The 22,733-nt window shown below is 38.0% G+C and overlaps 1 protein-coding gene across 1 annotated transcript in view; it reads left to right on the plus strand.

The window, feature by feature from the left end:
* Positions 1 to 22,733, plus strand: part of SLC15A5 (solute carrier family 15 member 5) — an 81,153-nt gene that overhangs the window by 20,460 nt on the left and 37,960 nt on the right. Inside the window, exons 4-5 of the mRNA XM_035028141.1 lie at positions 5,728 to 5,948; positions 10,445 to 10,631. Of these exons, the coding sequence (XP_034884032.1) occupies positions 5,728 to 5,948; positions 10,445 to 10,631 (408 nt within the window). The remainder of the gene's footprint in view (positions 1 to 5,727; positions 5,949 to 10,444; positions 10,632 to 22,733) is intronic.

A 22,733-nucleotide genomic window follows, 5' to 3' on the forward strand; every position in this document is an offset into this window, starting at 1 on the left:
GGATGGTCTTTGTCAGCCCCGCATAGCAAAAAAGAGAAAACTGTAAAGCATAAAATTTCATGGAAAGACAACTTTAGCCATTTCTGGAGTGTGTAATTAGCAAATAATTCTGGGGTTTTGTGACTACTTCTCGATTTCCTACTTAAGAATATATTTATCTGAATAAAGAAATACAATTCTTAAAGTAATACAGACATATATAATCAACTGTTCACCGCCAACCTATTGTAGTCCATATGTTACATATTTTAACATATGATGAAGTAATCTTTCTTTGGAAGTTCACAAGAAAAAATTTTATTAGTTGTAATTAAAAGTATAATAGAAAATGTTCCCGAGTCGTTTCCTTTACACAATACTCCATAAACTGAATACTTCGTAGTTTTTAATTTTGTTTTGTTTTCCATTTCCAAGTTATAAGATCACCCAACTACGATGAAGTAAAACTCTGTCTTCCCTCTAGCAAAGTATATAATCCTTATTTTTGGCTCTTCCTCTCTTATGACTAAATTGGAAATTCCTCAAAGCTGTAATTCAAAGCCATAGGTGACCTTAAAGAAATGATTTTTTATATGCTACCTTTTATTTTAAGGTAACTTTTCAAATGTGGACCATGCATTCCATTATGTTTAGCTGTCAAGCACGGCCTTCATTTGCATTTCTTCCCACTGCTATAATTTTGAGAACTGGCAGGTGACCAAAGAAGAAAAAATGTGCATCTACCATCTAGAGTGCAATGTAGGCTTTTTTTATTATAATTAAGTAGCATAGATATTCATGATTAGATCAAGGTCAGAGGAGCAGAACATCAGAGCCAAGGATTTAAAGGTACAAAGAATAGAAAAATTGCTTTCTAAAGTTTTTTTTTGATAGTAATAGCTACAATCTTTAAGTTTTGCAATAAAACATTTAAAATAGCTCATCTGTTTTATTTTAAAATGTGCACGCCTGGTGTGTCTGCCATGCACATTTAAACTAGAAGCTTGAAGTCTCAGTTGCATTTTCATTCCTTTTTTTTTTTTTTTCAACTTCCCATTTCTGCTCCTGGTGCAGAAAAGCAATTTGAAAATTATAATGACAATGGATTTTTTTTAAAGTGAAGTCTATATGATACCGCAAATTATTTGTACAAAAGGCATGAATTTTCTATTAAGTCTTATGGATTAATCCACAGAGGTGGTGTGATGTTTAGACGGAGATGTTTTCCACAGGGTATCTCTCCTAACATTCAGGGATAACTCCCCGATTTGATGGGGCAATTCTGCTCTCCTTGGGCAGACAGTTGACTGTACCTTTCCTTTTCTTGCCCTCTCTAACTAGCTTATGATGCCCTCCCAGGTCAGCTGATCAATTTAGGATTGCTATTTCTCTGCCTTCTTTTCCCTCTGATTTAAAACCCATATAGCACACTGTCCACTCCTTCTCAATCTCCTTGGTAGTCCTTCTCTTTGCTCCTCTGATAGTCTTCTAACTGATGCGAAGCCCTAGGATTCATTCCCTGGACCCCATCTCTTCACTCCCTCTTTCCTTAAGTAATCTCTAATCCACTTTTAATGTCAACTATATACCAAACACTCAAGTTCATATCGACCTCACCTTTAAACTCATATATCCAACTTCTAGTCAACATTTTTTTTTATGGTAGAAAACTTTTACTTTTCAATTTAAAACATTTCTACACAGTTTACCTCCCCTCTCCCTTCATATATATATATATATATATATAAATTTAGGAATAAGACTTTAAATCATGGATTGACCACACATGTTTAATGCTACCTTTCAAAACCTGATTAAAATAAAAATACAAGGACAAAAAGTATAAGCTCTCAAAAATGAGAAGAACAGAAAACATGCCACTAGAAGACAAGAACTTTTCATACATTTCTTGAAGACAGGCATTGATGTTTTAACTTGGTTATCTAATGGTCCTCTCAAACTTAACCTGACCAAAACTCAACTCCTGATTCACCCAACTGCAACCCAGCCCCTTTCTTGTCTTCTCCATTTCAGTGTATATCACCAACACCCAGTTTTTTAAGGGAAAAATAAGTAGTCATCCTTAAATTTTCTCATTTCTTAAACTCCACCCCCACCGCCATCATAAAATACCTCTGGTTGTTCAAACACACATGCCATTCTGTCCACTTCTCTTCATTGCTATCACTATGTGCAAGTCACCACTACCTCTTGCCCTCTCTCAACTTCCCCTCTTGTTTCCCAAAACCTATTATCCACACCACTACCAGACTTCAAGAGTAGCTTTTTAAATGTATACATTCTACAATATCTCTCCTCTGCATAAAATTTCTTAATGCTTTCCCGTAACACGCTGAAGGCAAACTCCAAGCTCCTTACTTCAGCCTGTAAAGTCTGATCCTTGACCAACTCTTGGACCTCACCTCCTTCCAATCTTCTTACTAACTGAGGTACTGCCTCATTGGCCTTTATGAATCCTGAACTCCTGTCAGCTTCCTTTTTTTTAAGATTTTTATTTTATTTTATTTGAGAGGGAGACAGAGGCAAAGATAGGGAGTATAAGCAGGGGAAGGGGCAGAAGAAGAGAGACAAGCAGATTCCCCACTGAATGGGGAGCCTGACCAGGGGCTTGATCCCTGGACCCTGAGATCATGATCTGAGCTGAAGTCAGATGCTTAACCAACTGAGCCACCCAGGCACCCCTCAGCTTATTTCTACCCTATTGACATGCCTGGCATATGCTTCCTCCATGTCTTTTGCCTACTTCCAGTCATTCAATCCATAGTTCAAATTTCAACTCTTTCTGCTGTCTCTATACTCTTATTCCATAATGAGTGTCTGTCTTACCAGTCTATTTTGCTTTCATCATTGAACTTGCCTAATATTTTTCTGCTTGTTTAGTGTCTCCTCCACCAGAAAGAAAACTCAGGGATTTGTGGGTTTGGTTCACTATTATATTCTCAGGGCCCTAAAAGCCTTTGGCACATAGTAGGTACTTAGTATGTTGAATGAATGAATGATTGCATATTCACATTTATTTGCAATCAATTATGTGCCCTCCCTGTCCTCGCTAAATTTTTTTTTAATATTTTATTTATTTATTTGAGAGAGACAGAGATAGTGAGAGAGAGCTTGAGCAGGAAGGATGGGGAGAAGCAGGCACCCCGCGGAGCAGGGATCCCAATGCGGGGCTCAATCCCAGGACCCTGGGATCATGACCTGAGCCGAAGGCAGAGGCTTAACCATCTGAGCCACCCAGGCACCCTAGCTAAAATATTATTATTCATGCTCAATCATTTCTTGCTCTTAACCATTTTGTTTTTGTTGTTTCATATCACCCTATCAGATATAACTTTACTTGTTTAAATAAAATTCATTTTTCAAAGTGTGTATTCAGTTGACGCCAATGCTACTCAAAGCCTGATCCATGGAGCAGTGCTGATCAATGAACGGTTTGTTACTGATATGCAACAAAATAAATACAGACACTGAGAGAAAACATGTAGAAATATTTACAGAAAGTTAGATTCTATGTCTGTTGAATCTAATAATAAAAATATTAGGACTTATATTTTATATGTCTTTGTTTTGTTTTATTCTTTAGGTATTACATTTTATGGTTATTTTAAAAATGTATTGACCATAATGGTTGAGACTTTAAAAAAAAATGTTTTTTTAACACAGCTAGTTTAAGAAGCAATAATCTAAACTATTTCTCTTTAGAAATAATATGATAAAGATATTTAACTATTTAATAAGATTGCAGGTATCAATTTACCATGCATTAAGAGCAGATAATAATTCATCTTGCAACAAATAGTGATTCGCTTAAACAAAAGCAGAATGATGGGTTCAAAACATGTATTCAATATAAGAACCTGAATTTAAAAAAAAGAGAGGGGAAATTGGGGAGAATACCTTTGGAAATAGTCTTTCATCCTATGAATAGTGATCACTTCATCATAAAGCCTATTCGAAAGCATAGAGTAAGTTGGATTAATGCCAGTAATAACCCTCCCATCTACACAGCACTGTTTTGCAGAAGTTGAGCAGAGAACAGACTGATGAGCAACAGAGACAAGATCATAAGGAAATGTCAGGAAGTTAAGCCTCCTAGCCCAGACCTGTTCAAATTCAGTCTCCAGACTGTTCATCAAGGCATTCTCAGTTCTCATTTTACTAAAGTCTTAAGTAAACTAATTGAAATAGCTAGGAAAGTCTCATAATAGAGCAGTTCTTCCCGCAATAATAAAAAGATGTCCCTCCTCTCTCCTAAGAGACACAACCACTCACAGGGGCTTCTGTTCCCTTGGCGTTCTCAGTCCCTGGGCTTTTCTGGCAGTAGTGACTAAGGAGAGGCAATAGTGACCACAGGTATGAACCCATAGGAGATGTAATTATTCTGACATACTTCCACTTGACCTCAACACACTTCACAGAGGCCACCAAAGAGCCACTGCTTTAATCACTCTTGGTCACTACCAATTTGGGCTGGATTTGATTCAGTGACTTAGAGGTGAAAGGTTCCATATTCAATTACCAGGCCCCCAGCTTCTTCATTTAATCAAAGGCTGACATAATAGGTCTATTACAACTCTTAAAAGAGATCAAATCAATATAGTCACTCTATAACCATAAGAAGAAATATTAATAAATATTCTTTATTTAAATATAAAAACCAATACTTGATCACATTTATATGAATTTGGTTAGAATGTATTTCATGGAGAATTTTATTATGGGAAATTTGAACATAAACAAAATGACCATCAAACTATACTTTGAATTTCTACAGTGGCCTTCCTTGGAGAAACTCAAACATTTTTACATTTATTATATCATTTATCCTACAACCATGGTTTGGTGTCTATGTAATTTGCAGAAGGATTTATTTGGTCAAGGGAGTACTATGAAAAATTGTAACAATTATGGTGGCACAGCTGAACTGCTAACTCAAAGCTGGGGGGGGTCCCTTATCTGTCATTGTATCAGGAAGTCCTAATGGAGTCAAAGAAAAGGTGGAATCTGAAAAATCATAAAAGAAGCAACAGTGAGGTTGCAAATCACAAGCAGTAAGTGACTGCTAACATCTGAAGCAATAAAATGCTTCGGATGCTTAAGTGACAGCCATATAAACCCAGAGGAAACTACTGGAAAAGTCAAAAGCCAGCTAATCCCATCTCAACTTTTAGTGACACTATCAACACATATAAACTCATTTGAAGAGTTCAAAGTTTAACCTTATGTCTGAAATTCAAGGATAACGTCAAAGCAGAGAATATATCACGCTTCATCTCCATGTCAAAATAAGAAACCACTCTCCACCTGACAAGTGAGGATTATTTATTTAACCATTTATATGAAGAAATAGTACCAGTCCTTTGTGTTAAGACTGTAAAAGAAAGTTCTGGTTGTCTTATTCATTAATGAGTTAGACTTCTAAGAGATTGTGGAATTTCTTACTTTGGTGTTTTATTTTGTCACCTTTCTTTCCTTTTTAATATGTTCCCATTGATCTTACCTTTTTCATTTTTTACATTAGCTGTCAGGCACCACCTTGGGCTGGTCACCAGGATGCCAGAACCCTTGTCAGAAGCATGTTCCTTTGAATTCAACCTCTTGGGTACTAGAACCTTTTCAGTCACTTTACTGCCCTTCATCCTTGCAAATGTCATCTTTCTGATGGACATCTTGGAAAACTGAAGAACAGTTCCTTTACTAATACATAATATCTCGAATTACTTGCAGGTTGCTCCCTCCTGACAACCTTTGGGGTATTTATTAATGCACTGAAAATATGCTGTCTGCGCCATTGCCGTCTTGCTGGAGATGTGACAAGCTGGTTAGACCACGCCAAGAAAAAAAATGGCGGTTGCTATAGTGAGCTCCACGTAGAAGATACAAAACTTTTCTTCACCCTTCTCCCTCTCTTCATTTTTCAGCTCCTTTACAGAATATGCATTATGCAGGTAAGGAAGGGTAATGAGTACTGCCCCAATAATATAAAATGATTTTATGTGAACATTACAAATAAATATTTATTTTCACCCCATCAAACTCTTCTCATACACTTTGTCAGGCAGTTATCCTATAAATGCTTCTCATCATTACAGGCTCTAATTTCAAGAGGCAAGTGGGGTCAGGCAGAACATACCTGAGGAGAACCCAGTATGTTGTTTCTCCTGTAAAACTGGAAATGTCTTTCAGAAGATGTGGACGATATTTCAGAGTGCATAGTCACAAGGTATAAGAGCAATGCACGAAAATATGAGATCTGCGAGCAATTACCTAACCTTTTTTTCAGCCAGAGGTTTGCCTTCCTCCTTCATTAAGCCTTTAAGGTCTCGTACTAACATGTAGCTAACTTGACTGATTTAAGTACCACCTCCCCTGTACTCAGTATATGTTCTAATGAGCAAGTGATTATTTCCCCACCCCACCCCCTTAGTTCCTTGGTGACTCAGTCCCTATGCTGTGGAGAAATTAGAGGTAAAACAGCAAGTCCAAAGTACCTTTTATAAATATATGTGATTAAAAAACAATTTTAATATGATAATGGTCAAAGACAAACTTACGAAGAAATATAAGTGACTATAAAGTCTTTGAAGAAATTCAGGACTATATTTGCTGCTAACTTGAAATTTAGATGGCTAATGAGTGAGTTATACTCATAAACCTCAGAGCAATAGAGCTAAAAAGAAACTTAGAGATTAACTTACTCAACTACTTCATTTGTTGAAGAGGAAACTGAGGCTCAGAAAAACTAAGCGATTCTGGAAGGGATAGCTAAGTCACACAGTAAATAATAGTGAAAGGAAAAACAAATCTACCTGCTGACTCTTAAGACAATGTTTGCTCTAATTGACCAGAGGTCAGCAAATTACTGCCTTCAGGCCAAATCCAGCTTGCTGCTGCTTTTTTTTTTTTTTTTTTTTTTTTGCATGTCCTGCAAGATAAAAAGGTTTTTAAATTTTTATATGCTTAAAAAAAATCAAAAGAAAAATATTTTATGACACATGAAAATCAAATTCAAAATTCAGGGCCAATAAATAAAGTTTTATTGGAACACAGCCATTCTTGTTTATTTCTCATACTATGTCTCCTGATGCATGAAAACAGCAGGGTTGAGTGGTTGCAATAGAATCAGTATGTGGAAATATTTTCTATCTGGCCCTTTGCAAAAAAGTTTGCCAAGAACCTTGCTGTAAACACCGCACGAAAGCTCGGTTAATTTAGCAGATTCAACCTCTCTCCTGACTCCACAGTAGGAGCCAGCACAAAAACACAAAAATATTACCCATGTATATAATCTTTAAAGTCATAAAGAGCATCTTAAAAGGGCAAAATTAATAATAAGTGCAAAATTACTAAGTAGTCCATAGCTAGCCTCGAACCTTCTGTGTAAATAGCACAAATTACTGATTCTTTATCTTCGTAATGCAGTGACACTTGCTATTTCTTTTGACTAAATTTGAGTCTTTTCTGCAAACGGTCATAAATTTTTTAATTTGACATGAATTACCATAAATTTCAATAAACTGAATTTTAACTATCTCACCAAATCTAGATGCCCAGGTATTGCAAAGAACAAAAACTACTAATCACCTATATGGGTCATAGCTCCTAAAAGATGACTTCATAGTATCTACTTAATCCTCACAGCACGCTTACCATGGCTGTTATTACGATCCTAAATCTGTGGCTCAGAGACATGAAGTAACCTGTAACTTGGTTGCAGTCACCCCACTAATATATGGCATCCCAATTCAGTGCTGTTATCAACACCCACGGTTTGTTATTATCCACAATGCCTCTCTTGCAGCTGGGTTAAAAATCCCTGATAACAGACATATAGGTTCCAAAATTATACACAGTAATGTTATGCCAGAAAATTCCAAAAAAAAAAAAAAATTCAGAATGTACTTCTCAAGGGAGGCAGAAGAAACTTCCAATGGGATAAGGCTGAAATAAGATTTTTACCTTCAGTTGAAATAATCACCAGCATAAAGGCGATCAAAGTACAAAGAATAAAACATCCTTGAATTCCATATTTTAAATTTAGTAGCCATTATTGACCTTCAGTTCCAAGACATACATTTAAAATATGTTGATATTAAGGCGGATGATGTTGCCATTTGACATTACTGGCCACTCAAAGGTGAAAATTAATCTCTATTGACAGCAATTATTTCTGAATACTCAGAGGCTTGTATGAAATAAAAGTATTTAAAATTTTAAAAGGGGATGATTTCAGAACTTGAGGCAGAAGCAGAAATGATTTCAAGCTTTCAAGACACTGGAGCCTTTTCTTAGATTAGGCAATATATTAATATTGCTTCACTAAAGATTAATAGTACATTCGCCACATTATTAAGTTAACAGGTTTCTGTGTCTGTGATTCATGCCGATAATAACTTTATTCTTATTAACAATAATTCTCATTTGAAATCAGTAACAGAAACTTCCAAGTTATGCTGCGAGCCTTTTAGTCTTTGAGCAGATCTGCTGCCAGCACTTTTTTTTTTAAAAACATCATTCATTTTCCTCTGATAGGAGGATACATGCTTAATAATTTTATAGAAGTAGGGCAGAACTAGCTAATGTTCCCTTCAGTCTTGCCATCTGCACCCAACCAAAGCAATCCTTGTTTATAATCCTAAAGGTCACATTAAAGATTGGAAGATGAATTAACACCAGGACAAATTTTATATAGATAGAATGTGAAAATATAGTCCATTCCTGGGTTTAGGTAGTTAACATAGCAAGGGGCTCATTTTACAAGTGGTGGGCTCGTTGACAACTGTACTTATGACTCTGACTCTTCTTATACCCTCTCAAATTGTACAACGGATGACAGAGGAGTCAGTGAAAAGTCTCAAACAGGAAGTTATCATCTGGATATTTGAGCAGGGCTGCTCTCCCAATATGGCGATAAGGCAGAAATCCAAACGTAGTGCACGCACAGCAAGAAAAAATGGGTTGGAGAATCCATTCCTTAAGGACAAGACTCAGGGGCGCCTGGGTGGCTCAGTTGGTCAAGCAACTGCCTTCGGCTCAGGTCATGATCCTGGAGTCCCGGGATCGAGTCCCGCATCGGGCTCCTTGCTCAGCGGGGAGTCTGCTTCTCCCTCTGACCCTCCCCACCTCATGCTTTCTCTCTCTCTCAAATAAATAAATAAAATCTTTAAAAAAAAAAAAAAATCACAAGACTCAGGTTGCCTTCCTTTCCAAGTGACTTAGCAGTTTTGTTCTCCACTGGGAATTAAAGAAATACTATGCACTGTGAGTGATAATGATGAGTGATTGCAACCAAGTTCACAAACTAGAAAAGCAAAGAGATGCCCTCTTTCCTGTGACACTGTGCTTTTTAACAAGAAGGTTTGGAATACTTGAAGAGACTTCAAGTTCAGGGCGCCTGGGTGGCTCAGTCGGTTGAGCGACTGCCTTCGGCTCAGGTCATGATCCCAGGGTCCTGGGATCGAGCCCCTGCATTGGGCTCCCTGCTCAGCGGGAAGCCTGCTTCTCCCTCTGCCACTCCCCCTGCTTGTGTTCTCTCTCTCGCTGTGTCTCTCTCTGTCAAATAAATAAATAAAATCTTTAAAAAAAAAGAGAGAGACTTCAAGTTCAGGTTACACTTTTAGTTAGGATTAGGGTTATTTTAAAAATGAAGAAATTCTGACACTACACTGAGGGTTTGGGATGGGATAGAGGTTTTCTTCGTTTGGGCTTTGGGGGGATTTTGTTTGTTAGTTTTTCATTTCTTATCTGTTAGTTTATTATGCAAACGTTTTCCACACAGTTTCCTTTATGGTTCTCTAGTGTCACACACTTAGTTTAAAACGAGAGTGTAAACACAAATATATTTTGTTTTTCTTCTTTCGTGTGACTTGGCTCATTTTAGAGGTGAAGCCTATCCAAGGAGCCAACAAAGACAGCCTATGCCAAGTACTGTGTTTCTACACTGGGCCCCTCTTCTTAGTAAAGATCATTCCTACCTGTTTGGCCACCAAACTAGATGCTATACAAAGGATTTTTTCTAGCCCCCCATTATTTTCATCAGGGTAAAAACAAACATCTTTAATACTTTCTACTGGCTTTTAACTTACTGTTTCAGGGAAAAGTCTGTTCGCTTAGATGCAAAGTTGTATTTTTTTAGTCAGTTATTTGATTTTTTATGTGTCATCCTAAGCACAAAATTAGGGTCATCTTTACTTTCCATAGGAAAATTAGGAAGTTAGGCGGGATGACAAAAGATTCCTCCCTAAAGAATCAGTAGTATTGTCAATAGACTAAACAGAGCTCATACTTCCCTTTGTCAGCTCATAATTGGGATGTTGAAGATCTGGGGAGCATCCTGATCATCTGTCACAGAGTACTTGCACGGGGCAAAGCGTCTGCTGCAAGATGCTTTCTCCAGAGTTAAGCCACTCTCTTAATGCCTGGCTGCTTTCCCCCTCAAATACAGATTCCTTCAGGATATTATGTGCAGACCATGAATTCCAACCGGAATTTGGATGGATTTCTTCTGCCAGTTGCAGTAATGAATGTCGTCAACACCCTACCACTATTAATTCTGGCCCCTTGTATAGAGTATTTCAGCACTTGCCTCTTTCCCTCGAAGAGAGACGGATCATTTCTGTTGGCATGCATTAGTAAGTACAACTTAGCATCTCAAGTGAATTGTTTGCAACATTTTAAAATAAAAAAAAAAAAAAACCACTCTGCTAAGATCTAAGCTAGCTATATGTTCTGCAGTAGACACCCATTTTGACAAATTGGGAAGAAAATGAATTTGAGCAGAATAACATCCAGTTCCTCAAGTCTCTATGCAGACATCAGCAGCCCATTTTCTTCCCATCCTTTTATGCTTCCTCAGAGGACACAGCTGATGTAAAGACCCGGTGAAATTTCCGGTACTACAAAGCAGGCTATCTTTCCTCAAGTGAGGTGGTCCTTACTCCTAAGACAATGCTGAGTGTGTTCTTAAAAATTAACAGAGATTGGGGTGGCTGGGTGGCTCAGTGGGTTAAGCGGCTGCCTTCGGCTCAGGTCGTGATCCCAGGGCCCTGGGATCGAGCCCCATGTCAGGCTCCCTGCTCAGCCAGGAGTCTGCCTCTCCCTCTGCCCCTCCCCCACCACTTGTGCTCACGCTCTCTCTCTCTCTGTCTGAAATAAATAAATTAAATCTTTAAAAAAAAATTAACACAGGTTAATGAACCCAGAAAATAATGCCTGACTATACTTGGGAGGAACTGACTTCTGAACCAGTAGCAAATTTACTAAAAATCAGCACTGTGATTCAGAGTTTCTATATAATACTTATTCATAAAGTAAGGTATATAGCAATAATTTTCAAGCATTTTTTTCCAGCTTTATTGATTTTCCAGCTTAATTAACATCTAACATTGTGGAAATCTGAGGTGTACAGTGTGATGATTTGATACAAGTATACATTGCAAAGTGTTTACCACAATAAGATTAGACAACACATCCTCTGCCTCACATAATTGCTGCTTTCTTGTTATGGTGGGAACACTAAAGCTCTACTCTCATTTTTGAAAGGGAAAGAAATTAGGTCATCTTACTCAGAACACAAGCAATAGACCATAAAATAAAATTTCTCCAGGGGAGCCTGGGTGGCTCAGTTGTTAAGCGTTTGCCTTCGGCTCAGGTCATGAGCCCAGGGTCCTGGGATCGAGCCCCGTGTCGGGCTCCCTGCTCGGCGGGAAGCCTGCTTCTCCCTCTCCCTCTCCCCCTGCTTGTGTTCCCTCTCTCACTGTGTCTCTCTCTGTCAAACAAATAAATAAAATCTTTAAAAATTAATTAATTAATTAATTAATTTAATGTCTCCAATTGCAATGCTGAGGTCCATTCTGCTCACACTCTGCCTCTGCCTGGCCGAGGTCCCTCAGGCACCACCATGGACCAGGGGACAACGGCTGGTACAGCCAAACCACGTTCAACCTGAGTCAGAGGTCTGGGCCTCAGCCTCTGCTCTGTTGCTGAGCTCCTGCTGCATGACCCTGAAAAGCAGCCTAACCTTCCTCGTCTTCTAGTTCACTTATTTTTGTTCACTAGGGGCATACCCTCGATCAATCTGGGGTCCCTCTGTTCTGGAAGACTTCCAAAATCATTCCGCATGACATCCGTGACCGGAGCATAATCCAGACACACAGTGAAAGCTCTATAAATGTTAACTAGTATTGAGCCATCATGTGTAGGGAACAGGTCTAATTGGTGGGCATAAACAGAAAGCAAAGGGAATTTGAAACACTTTAGAAATATATTATGATAACCTAATATCTTATGGTCTTCTTGAGGAATAACTCTGTTGAAATAGGGTCAGGCATCTAGAAGATTCTCTCCTCTTGTTTAACCTGTTCTTATTCTTAATTCCTCTCTTTTAGAGATGAGTGGAGACCATACAGCCTTTTAGTAACCCGTTATTACATTTTGGGGGCTGTTTCTCTGTAGAAGTTATTTTTAGGGAGCATGCTTCTTGTTATTTACCAAAGCCATCAACCAGATCACCTCAGATCACATCACAGGGTAGATTTGTTTTTGGAAAGAACTCAAAGTGATTGAACTTACCTCAGTGTATGTTGTTATCTCCAATTACAGAGGCCTTTAGCAAATAACCTTTTTTGATTGAGTTCTTAAGCCTCTAACCCCAACATTATTTATCGTAATTGGTTTAGGCAAACTATAAATCTTACTAGGTTTTGACAATCCTTAAGTCTTAAAAAGTGCTTTTTGGTCTGCCAATGTAAAAATTCTAAAACCAATATTTAGTGAATGCCCAACAGTATTTCAAGATATAAACAAAAAGCAAGACATCGTACATGCCCTCAGCAAGCACACTATTGTTTTAAAGATTTTGTTTATTTATTTATTTGAAAAAGAGAGAGCGCACACATGGGGAGGGGCAGAGGGAGAGGGAGAGAATCTCATGCAGGCTCTGTGCTGAGTGTGGAGCGTGACACAGGGTTCAGTCTCACAACCCTGAGACCATGACCTGAGCTGAAACCAAGAGTCGAGGCTTAACCAATTGAGCCACCCAGGCACCCCCAGCAAGTACACTATTAAAACAGAATGAATGCAGGACAAAATGGGGGTAATTTTTATTGCAAAATGCCAAAAACTTCAGCAGTCTTGTACAGTATAATGGAAATCTAGTCTGGGCTCCCAAATTATGCTTAATTACTATTTTTTCTTAAATTGGGCCATTTTAGGAAAATATGCTCTACAGCATGGCTGAAAGAACTCCATTAGAAGTCTTTCCTGAGAATAAGATATCTTAAATTCATTTTAAATATGGGTAATTTTCTCTTGGACAATTCTCCTCTCTTACATATTTAAAATCCTTTCTATTCTTTAAAAGGGGTATGTTTTTTATGGATGGAGGAAAATTAGGCAGAGTTACCTAACATATCTCATATACATGAACTAAATATTCCCCTTCAAGATTGGTAACAGACTTGTTGGACAGGAAAAAGGAAAATCTAGACTCATTAAAAAAAAAAAAAAACTTAGCTATGTTCCTCTGAGTACAGAATACTGAATTCAGTTGTTTCTAAGCCAGACTCCATTCATTTGTTCATTTACATACTTGTTCATTTATTTGCATAATATTTTGCTATGGGAATATAAAAAAAGTGTGATGATATGCATCTTTTAAAACTAGATGTTTGCTTCAGTTCTTCATATTCCGTTTATGATTATGGAAGATTAACAAGTTTTATCAGGACATACAAGCACAAACTTAGGGTATGTTTTGGTAGTAATTTACATAACTGAATTAGTCCAATATTAAAATCTCCTTTCACTTTGAACCCAAGTGCCTTGAAAATATGAGTGATGTATTTAAGTACATAAATTGTGAACAAATATTTATAAGTTCCTAACTTGAACCTAGGCGCCTTCTTATACATATCCCATTTAGCATCATAAAAAACTGTCATTTAATAGGTCAAGGGTCTAAAAGAGAATAAATGCCATTTGAATTCAGGTCTTCTCATTCTAAGGCCATTGCATTATTTATTATTATTATTATTATTATTATTATTATTATTCCACTTACCACCAAAAAGTAATTGTTAGATGATAGCAGGTAAATAAATTATCATTATAATTTGGAATCCTTACTGCTATTTCTTTTATTTTTTTTAAGATTGTATTTATTTACTTGAGAGAGAGTGAGAAAGAGCAGAGAGAGAGAGGGAGCAGCGGACTCCCCCCTGAGCAGAGAGCCCAATTTGGGGCTCAATGTGGGGCTGGATCTCAGGACCCTGGGATCATGACCTGAGCCAAAGGCAGATGCTTAACTGACCAAGCTGCCCAGATGCCCCCTTACTACTATTTCTAATTAAGGCTCTGCAATGAATGAAAAAAAAAAAAAATCCTTTCATTGCTACAACAGGCAGTTACTGCTTAGACCCCCCACTTTCTTCCACATTCGTCATCCCCCTTCCAGGGACTGTCATGTTTCAGGAGGCAGATGGTGCAGACAGTGCCAATGCCTAGTGTTTGACATGGATAATCACAGCCCAGGCCAAGAGTGAGGGATGGGGAAATCTCACTCAGTTGGTCAAACTAGAAATTTAATAAAGGAAAAAATAAACTTACTTTTTCCGTCTAGCTCATAAACAATGCAACGAGAGAAGGGTTTCTGATTCAAGATAGGACAGTCTTGACTTTATCGCCTAAAGAAATCAAAGAGTATAACACCGTACCACCTATAAAGAATCTCCAAGCCTTCTAGAACTGTGAAAGGCAAAGGCTTGCTATGCTCAGAGTTGTATCAAGACGGTACTTTCCTAACATTACATGTGAGCAGATTTATCTGTTTAAAAGTCAACCTTAATTCACCTAAAATGTAAAATCAGTGATAATTGCAATTTATCCTGTCATAATTGGACATACTTCATTTTAGCCTTTTTCAGTTCAAAAATGTTTATACTAGGGGTATTGCCTTTCCTTAATGTTAATTAAAATCCTGCAGTATGTGGTATTTAGTAGTTACTGCTGACATACACAAGTATTATTCTGACTAAAATTAGCCTAATTAAGATTGTTATTAAGTCTTGCATAAAGCAGAAGTGTATAACACAGGAGGTAGCAATTATCCTGGTTTTTAAATAACATTTAAATTGAAACGTGGATGAAGTACGTTCAAATATCTCCCAAGCCTTCCTCTTTAAAATAAAAACTTGAAAATTCAAATTGTAACCCCAAGTCCTTTATGATAAAGGGACAACCGAGGTGTTGGTAACTTTTTATATAACCAGTAACTATACTTGTTCTAATAATTGACAGTGATAAAAGTTTCCTTTCTGAGGGCGCCTGGGTAGCTCAGTTGGCTAAGCAGCCAGCTCTTGGTTTGGCTCAGGTCATGATATCATGGGACATGAGAATGAGCCCCTCCTGGGGCTCCCCCTCACCATGGAGTCTGCTTGACGATTCTCTCCCTCTGCCCCTACCCCCCCTTTGGCACAAGCTCTCTCTCTATCTCTCTCTATATAATAAATAAATAAATCTTAAAAAAAAAAAAAAGATTCCTTTTTTTGATTGGAGCCAAAGTGCTTGATAAATTAAAAATTGAGTCAGGGGTCCAATCACCTTCATTGAAAATAGGATTATTTTAGGGCACCTGGGTGGCTCAGTCGGTTAAGCATCTGCCTTCAGCTCAGGTCATGATCCCAGGGTCCTGGGATCAAGTCCTGCATCAGGTTCCCTGCTCAGTGGGAAGTCTGCTTCTCCCTTTCCCTCTGCTCCTCCCCCTGCTCATGCTCTCTCTCTCTGTCAAATAAATAAATAAAATTTTTAAAAAAGAAAGAAAATAGGATTATTTTAGCAAAACCGCTTCTTTGGTTATTACAGTTTTAGAACTGATACATTTTTTTCCAAAAAAAATCACAGTGCATACCCACTGAAAATATCTGATTGAAGGAACTGTAAATATTAAAGAAGCAATGTGTAAATATCTAGACTGAACCATTCATTCATTTGATGGTTCATTTGTTTCATAAAAGCACATTAGTGTTCTCAAGTTCTTATTTTTAAAGTGGACATCAACAATGGATTAAATTTGAGGTAAAGTAGACCAGCTAGTACACCAACTGAAGCAATAATTGATATCTTATAGATACACTTGTGTATCTGATCTCTATGTAAATGAGTTACCTGCTTCATATTTAGAAATTAAAACACCAACTGAAGTTGACTCTCCTGAAATGAGTTCCAATGGTCTAAAGAGAAACAAAAGACAGAATATGTATAGCTCAGTTCAAATATAGGAACACACCACTAATAGGAACAATAAAAGTAAAAAACATGCCATTCTAGTAGTGGGTAAGTAATCTCTTCTGCAAAGACAGCAGATACATATGACAATAAAATCATAGCTGTTTCTGTGAAAGTGGTTTATGGACACCCGTATGTTCTCACATGAGCAAATTTCCTCTTCTGGGAATTGGCCAAAATCATGGATCATGGCTCAACAGAATTTCATACTCACAGCTGTGTTACATACCAGAGGCTCATACATCAGACTACCCATAAAAAAACCCATAGTTTTCTCAGTCAGTAAATTTAACTAATAACTGAAGAATCTTAACATACCTGTTTTTTAGTATTAGATTTTGCTTCAATATGAAATGGCAATTTTTGAATAAATTCTGACTTTCCTTTATTTCACTGTGGTCTAATTTGGAAAACTATTACATGGCAGGGTAACAGAATAAACTGTAAGAGCTTCAAGACTCTTACGGACTTGTCTACAACCGCACAGCCAATATTAAAACATACATTATTTATCCGAATATAATATCTCCTTTGGAACCATGTGCTTTATCTTGTAAATACAGATCTGCTAGAAGTTTAAAATGTGTACCTTCTGATAAACTGCACTCTGCTTTGGACGAGTTATGATCTCATAGAAGTTAAGAATAAAAACGGAGCGGATTAAATTTAGGTTGGAATCAAACTTTGTTTTGAATTTTAAGAAAGTCATTTTTCACTAGCATCAGAGTGCAGTAGCAAATAAAAAGCAAATGTAGTTATCTAGATCCTTCAGGTAAAAATATGCTTTGCCCTAAAAGATCTGGGTAAATGAGTTAAATATTTGCGCTTCGCTTGAATTTGTCTGGAGAACCATCTTTCATTGGATTTTGCTAGATTAGGTCTCATAGTGCTTTATGCCAGAGTGGTACTTCTCAAAGTTTAATGTGTACAGGAATCTCTGAGCCTTCTTGTTTAAATGCAGATCTGAGTCAGTGCCTCTAGGGTGGAGCTTGAGATTCTGCAGGGCTAGCAAGCTCCCAGGTGATACCTCTGCTGCTGGTCAGGGACTACCGTCTGAGTATCAAGGACAGAGAAAGAGGCCATTGAGACTGCTCTGTCATGTTTCATGCGGTGTATAGGTAGCAGGAGCCCAGGAAAAACTGCCACTATTTCTCATCTGTTCAGAGCTAAAATTCAGGAGTAGGCAATAAAAGCTGATGGCTAAGCCAGGGTCAAGTCTGGTCCACCATTTGTTTTTACACGGCCGGCAAACTAAGAATTATTTTCACAGATGAACATTTGCTCTTGATCTGATGATAAGAAGGAGTAACTTTAAACACCAGTTAAGTGAAATTCCATCACCTCCCCAAAAGCATTACTATTTTGAATTTCATCCATAAAAAACATATTCTATCTCTTGTTGCATGAATTATCTTCGTATCTTCAAAATTTTGCCCTTTTGTCCCACAAAATCAAAAATGTTTATTATTGGGCGCCTGGGTGGCACAGTTGGTTAGGCAACTGCCTTCGGCTCAGGTCATGGTCCTGGAGTCCCTGGATCGAGTCCCGCATCAGACTCCCTGCTCAGCGGGGAGTCTGCTTCTCCCTCTGATCCTCCCCCTCTCATGCTCTCTGTCTCCCATTCTCTCTCTCAGATAAATAAATAAAAAACCTTTTAAAAAAAATGTTTATTATTGGGCTTTTACAGAAAAAGAAATTGCAGATATCTTGTTTAAGCTACTTCCTCTAATGCTATAAACTTTTCTGAATAAAATATAACCTTGTTTACATAGTACAAGGTGATAACCAAAAAAGGGGGGATGAGGGGGTGGACTTGATGTTTTTTATCTAGATTACCCTAAATTAGTTAGGATGAAGGGCATCATAGAACACTCTCATAGAATTCAAATTCTAAAACAAGAAAGTTTGAAAACTTATTCTTACCTACCTCAACACTTTCTTTACAGTTCATATGATTATCACGGACAATATAGTTTGTGCGATTTCTACAACTTAATTTTTTTTTTATTTAATTTATTTATTTGACAGAGAGAGACACAGCGAGAGAGGGAACACAAGCAGGGGGAGTGGGAGAAGGAGAAGCAGGCTTCCCGCCAAGCAGAGAGCCCGACGTGGGGCTTGATCCCAGGACCCCGGGATCACGACCCGAGCTGAAGGCAGACGCCCAACCGACTGAGCCACCCAGGTGCCCCTGTACAATTTAATTTTTATGTAATGCCTGAACATACCTGCATCAGTTTGCTCAGGCAGCCATAACAAAATACCACAGACTAGGTGGCTTAAACAACAGAAATTGTTTTCTCACAGTTCTGGATGGTATAAGCCCAAGGTCAAGGTGTAGGAAGACTAGATTTTCCCTAAGGCTTTTCTTCTTGGCTTGCAGATGGCCATCTTCTTGCTAGGTCCTCACATGGCTTTTCCTCTGTGCATGCACAGACATGGTGTCTTTTCCTCTTCTTCTAAGAACATTAGTGCAGTTGGATTAGGGACCCACCCTTATGCCCTCATTTAACCTTAATTACGTCTCTAAAACCCCTGTCTTCAAATAGTCACATTGGGAGTTAAGATGTCAACCTCCTATTTTAAAGGAACATAACTCAGTCCATAGCAACCCTATATGTATGTAGAAATTCATCTCTGAAATTGGGTTACATGTTATAATGGATTGGCAGCCCTTTTTTCCTTTCTCGGTGATACATAAAAACATGTTTCTTCTTATAGTTGAATTCAACTTAGATTCAGGAAACAGGTTAGCAAACAAATAATGCTGAAAGCCTTTCAATAGTAATAATGGTGTCCAGCTCTGGCTTTCTCCACCATCCAGTCATAGTTCCCAGAGGCAAATCATTTTCGAATTTTAGGTGTTGTTTGTCTAATACTGTTAAATAATATGATTATAGGGGCACCTGGGTGGCTCAGTCGTTAAGCGTCTGCCTTCGGCTCAGGTCATGATCTCAGGGTCCTGGGACCCAGCCCCGCATCGGGCTCCCTGCTCAGCGGGAAGCCTGCTTCTCCCTCTCCCGCTCCCCCTGCTTGTGTTCCCTCTCTTGCTGTGTCTCTCTCTGTCAAATAAATAAATAAAATCTTTTAAAAAATAATAATAATATGATTATAGAAATATTTTTATTTAAATTGGCAATCAGTTTCACACACACACACACACACACTCATGGCAAAACCAAAGAATTTGATTCAATTTTCTCATATAAAAATTTATTTTCTGTACTTAAAAAGTATGTGATTTTTCCCAATTATTTCATTAAAAAATTGTTTATTTTTTAAGTTTCAAACTGCTCTACCAGTCTCACCGTACTATCCCTAGTTTTGTCCCAGTGCTAAAACACATAAGGTAATGTAGTAGTAGAGGCTCCTCTTCCTCTGGAGATCTTCTTGCAGACTTCTATGCCCTTGATCTCTGTCTTCATGATGGTCCTCTAGATTGGCTGCCTGGTGCTCTTTTTTGTTAGATCTCTAATTACCTCTTCTTCTTTCTTGACTTACTTCCTCTTTCATTATCATTTATTTTTTAGCAGCTTCCTAAGAAAGGGTATATGGGAAGTAAAATTTTCCAAGAATTTATATGACTGAAAGTCTTTTTACCCTTACATGTGATTATTTGATTGTACATAGAATTCTAGGTTGAAAATATTTTTTCTTCATAATTTTGAAGCTATTGCTCTGATTAAAATCCACAGACTGGTGCGCCTGGGTGGCTCATTCGTTAAGCGTCTGCCTTCAGCTCAGGTCATGATCCCAGGGTCCTGGGATCGAGCCCAGCATTGGGCTCCCTGTTCAGTGGGAAGCCCGCTTCTCCCTCTCTTACTCCCCCTGCTTGTGTTCCCTCTCTCGCTGTGTCCCTCTCTGTCAAATAAATAAATAAAATCTTAAAAAAATAATAAAATAAAATCCACAGACTTGAAAGACTGTTGAAAAGCCCAGTGCCCTTCTGATGCTATTTCCTGTTTATGACCTCTTTTCCTGACTGGAGCATTCTCTCTATCAGTGATATTCTAAGACGCCATTTTATTGTGCCCTGGTAAAGGCCTTTTCAACCATTGCACTATTCACAGGTATTCTCACTGTTCTCTCAATCCGAGAAATTTTCCTTTATTTTTTAAATATAACTTCCTCTCCATTTTCTCTGTATTGCAACTCCTATTGATTACAATAGGGGTTGGACCTTCCTAAAATAATCCAAATAAGTCTCTTTTAAAAAAATTTTTTTGGGAGAGACAGAGAGAGAGCATGCTTGCATGCAAGCAAGTTGGAGTGGAGGGGCAGAGGGAGAAGGAGAGACAGAATCCCAAGCAGGCTCCACCCACAGCATGGAGCCCACCACGGGGTTCGATACCACAACCCTTAGATCACGACCTGAGCCGAAATCAAGAGTTGGTCACTTAACCAACTAAGCCACCCGGGTGCCCCCAAAATAAGTCTCTTTAAAAAAAAAATTCTATTCTCAGGGTCCTGGGATCAAATCCCGCATCGGGCTCCTTGCCTAGCAGGGAGCCTGCTTCTCCCTCTGCCTGCCACTCCCCCTGCTTGTACTCTCCCTCTCTCTCTCTCTGGCAAATAAATAAATAAAATCTTTAAAAAAAAATAATGAAAAAAACTCTATTGAGGTATGATTGATCTACAAAAGCAGTACATATTTAATGTACACAACTTGATGAGTTTGGATACCTTTTATTTCTTCTTCTTGCCTAATTGTTCTGGCTAGGACTTCCAGTAATATGTTGAATATCAGTGGCAAGCGTGGGTGGGTAAAGAGTAGGGAAAAATGTTTCAGAAGAGCAAAGCAAAGGCTCCAAGGTGGGAATGAATTTAAGATAGTCAAGAAAAAACAAAAAATGTGGCTGAAAAATGGTCAGAGAGGAGAAAGTAGCAAGCAATTAGAGTGAGATGATAAGCACAGATTAGATCATACAGGCCATGGTAAAGATTTGGGATTTCATCTTAACTGTATGCAAACCTATAGAAGGAATTTAAGCAGAAGAGTAACATTGAATTTGCATTTATACAAGATCTCCTTGACTGTTAGGTGCTTACTAGGGTATAGGTGGGCAAGAGTGAAAACAGGAAGACCATTAAATATGTTATTGCACATTGTCTGGGTTAAAAATAATAATGACTTGGACTAGAATGATGGCAGTGGCTATAAAGTGAAGCAGGTTAATTCACAATATATTTTGAAATAGAATCTGGATAACTTAAGAATATATTTGGAGATGGGGGAAAGACAGAGGACCCCAGATTTCTGCCTTGAGTATGTGAAGGTACTGGAGGAGATGGGGAAGAGTGAAGAAGAAGTAGGGGAAAGATCAAAAGTTCTGTTTTGTGTAACCACCTCTTTGAAAACCTCCCTTAGAGATTACTTATCTTTCTGACCTTTCTTTCCATGGTTTTAGCTCTTTTTCTTGCCCCTACATGCAAATATGTTTAAAAGCGTTGCTTAGATGTTCTCTTCCCTTGCTCCCCATCATTTTTTAATTTCACCTGACCTTAAATTTCTATTCCATGGATGATTCATTAACCTTTATCGCTTGACTGAACCCATCTTCTGACCTATGATTCACATTTTCAATTGTTTTCTGAGTACTTCTCTTTAAATTATCTCTTTGTGCCTCTACCTCAACTCAAAACCAAATTGATTTTCTCCCTATCATGGGTCTTTTTTTTTAATGTTATGTTAATCACCATACATCACATCATTAGTTTTTGATGCAGTGTTCCATGATTCATTGGGTCTTATTTATATTATTGGCACTACCGTCTTTCCAGTCACCTGGACTTATACTCAACATTAACATCTGCTTCCTCCTTGCTCTAGCTATGGTTTTATCAGTGGAATCTATTGCATCTTATGTTTCTATTCTCTATGTTTCCTGGAATTGGGAGCCATGACTATAACTTAGGCCCCCATTATACTTTATCAAGATTATTTTTTAACTTCCTAACTATCTTCCCACCTCCACTATCTCTCCCATTCTATCACCCAGCACATAGCCTTTAGAATAATCATCCCAAATGACAGTTCTAATCATTTCACTTGTGTCGCACATCTTCAGTGATTCCATTATCTTCAGAGCAATTTACAAATTCCTTAAAAATATATTAAATGGCTCTTATGATCTGACCCCAATCTATCTTGTCGCCCGATGCCCAAATAACTTGTTTCTCACTATTCCGAAAATCTGTCTGAATCTTTCACAACTCTGTGCTTTTGCTCATGCCAATGATGTTGCCTTCACCTCTTCATATGGACACCCTTCTTTCTCTAAAGCATAAAATTATTTCTCTCACCTCCCCAGCTAGAAAGTTCTTCTTCTTAGATTCCCCAATAGAATAGGAGTCTGCAATGACTGAGAACAGATATTTTTTTAATCTTATATCTCCAACTGTGCCTAACATACTGCCTTGCATAGAGCAGGAAGAGAGTAAATACTAAATTG

The sequence above is a fragment of the Mirounga leonina genome, unplaced genomic scaffold (assembly GCF_011800145.1).
Source record: "Mirounga leonina isolate KUSES-001 unplaced genomic scaffold, KU_Mleo_1.0 Mir_201, whole genome shotgun sequence".
Lineage (NCBI taxonomy): Eukaryota > Metazoa > Chordata > Mammalia > Carnivora > Phocidae > Mirounga > Mirounga leonina.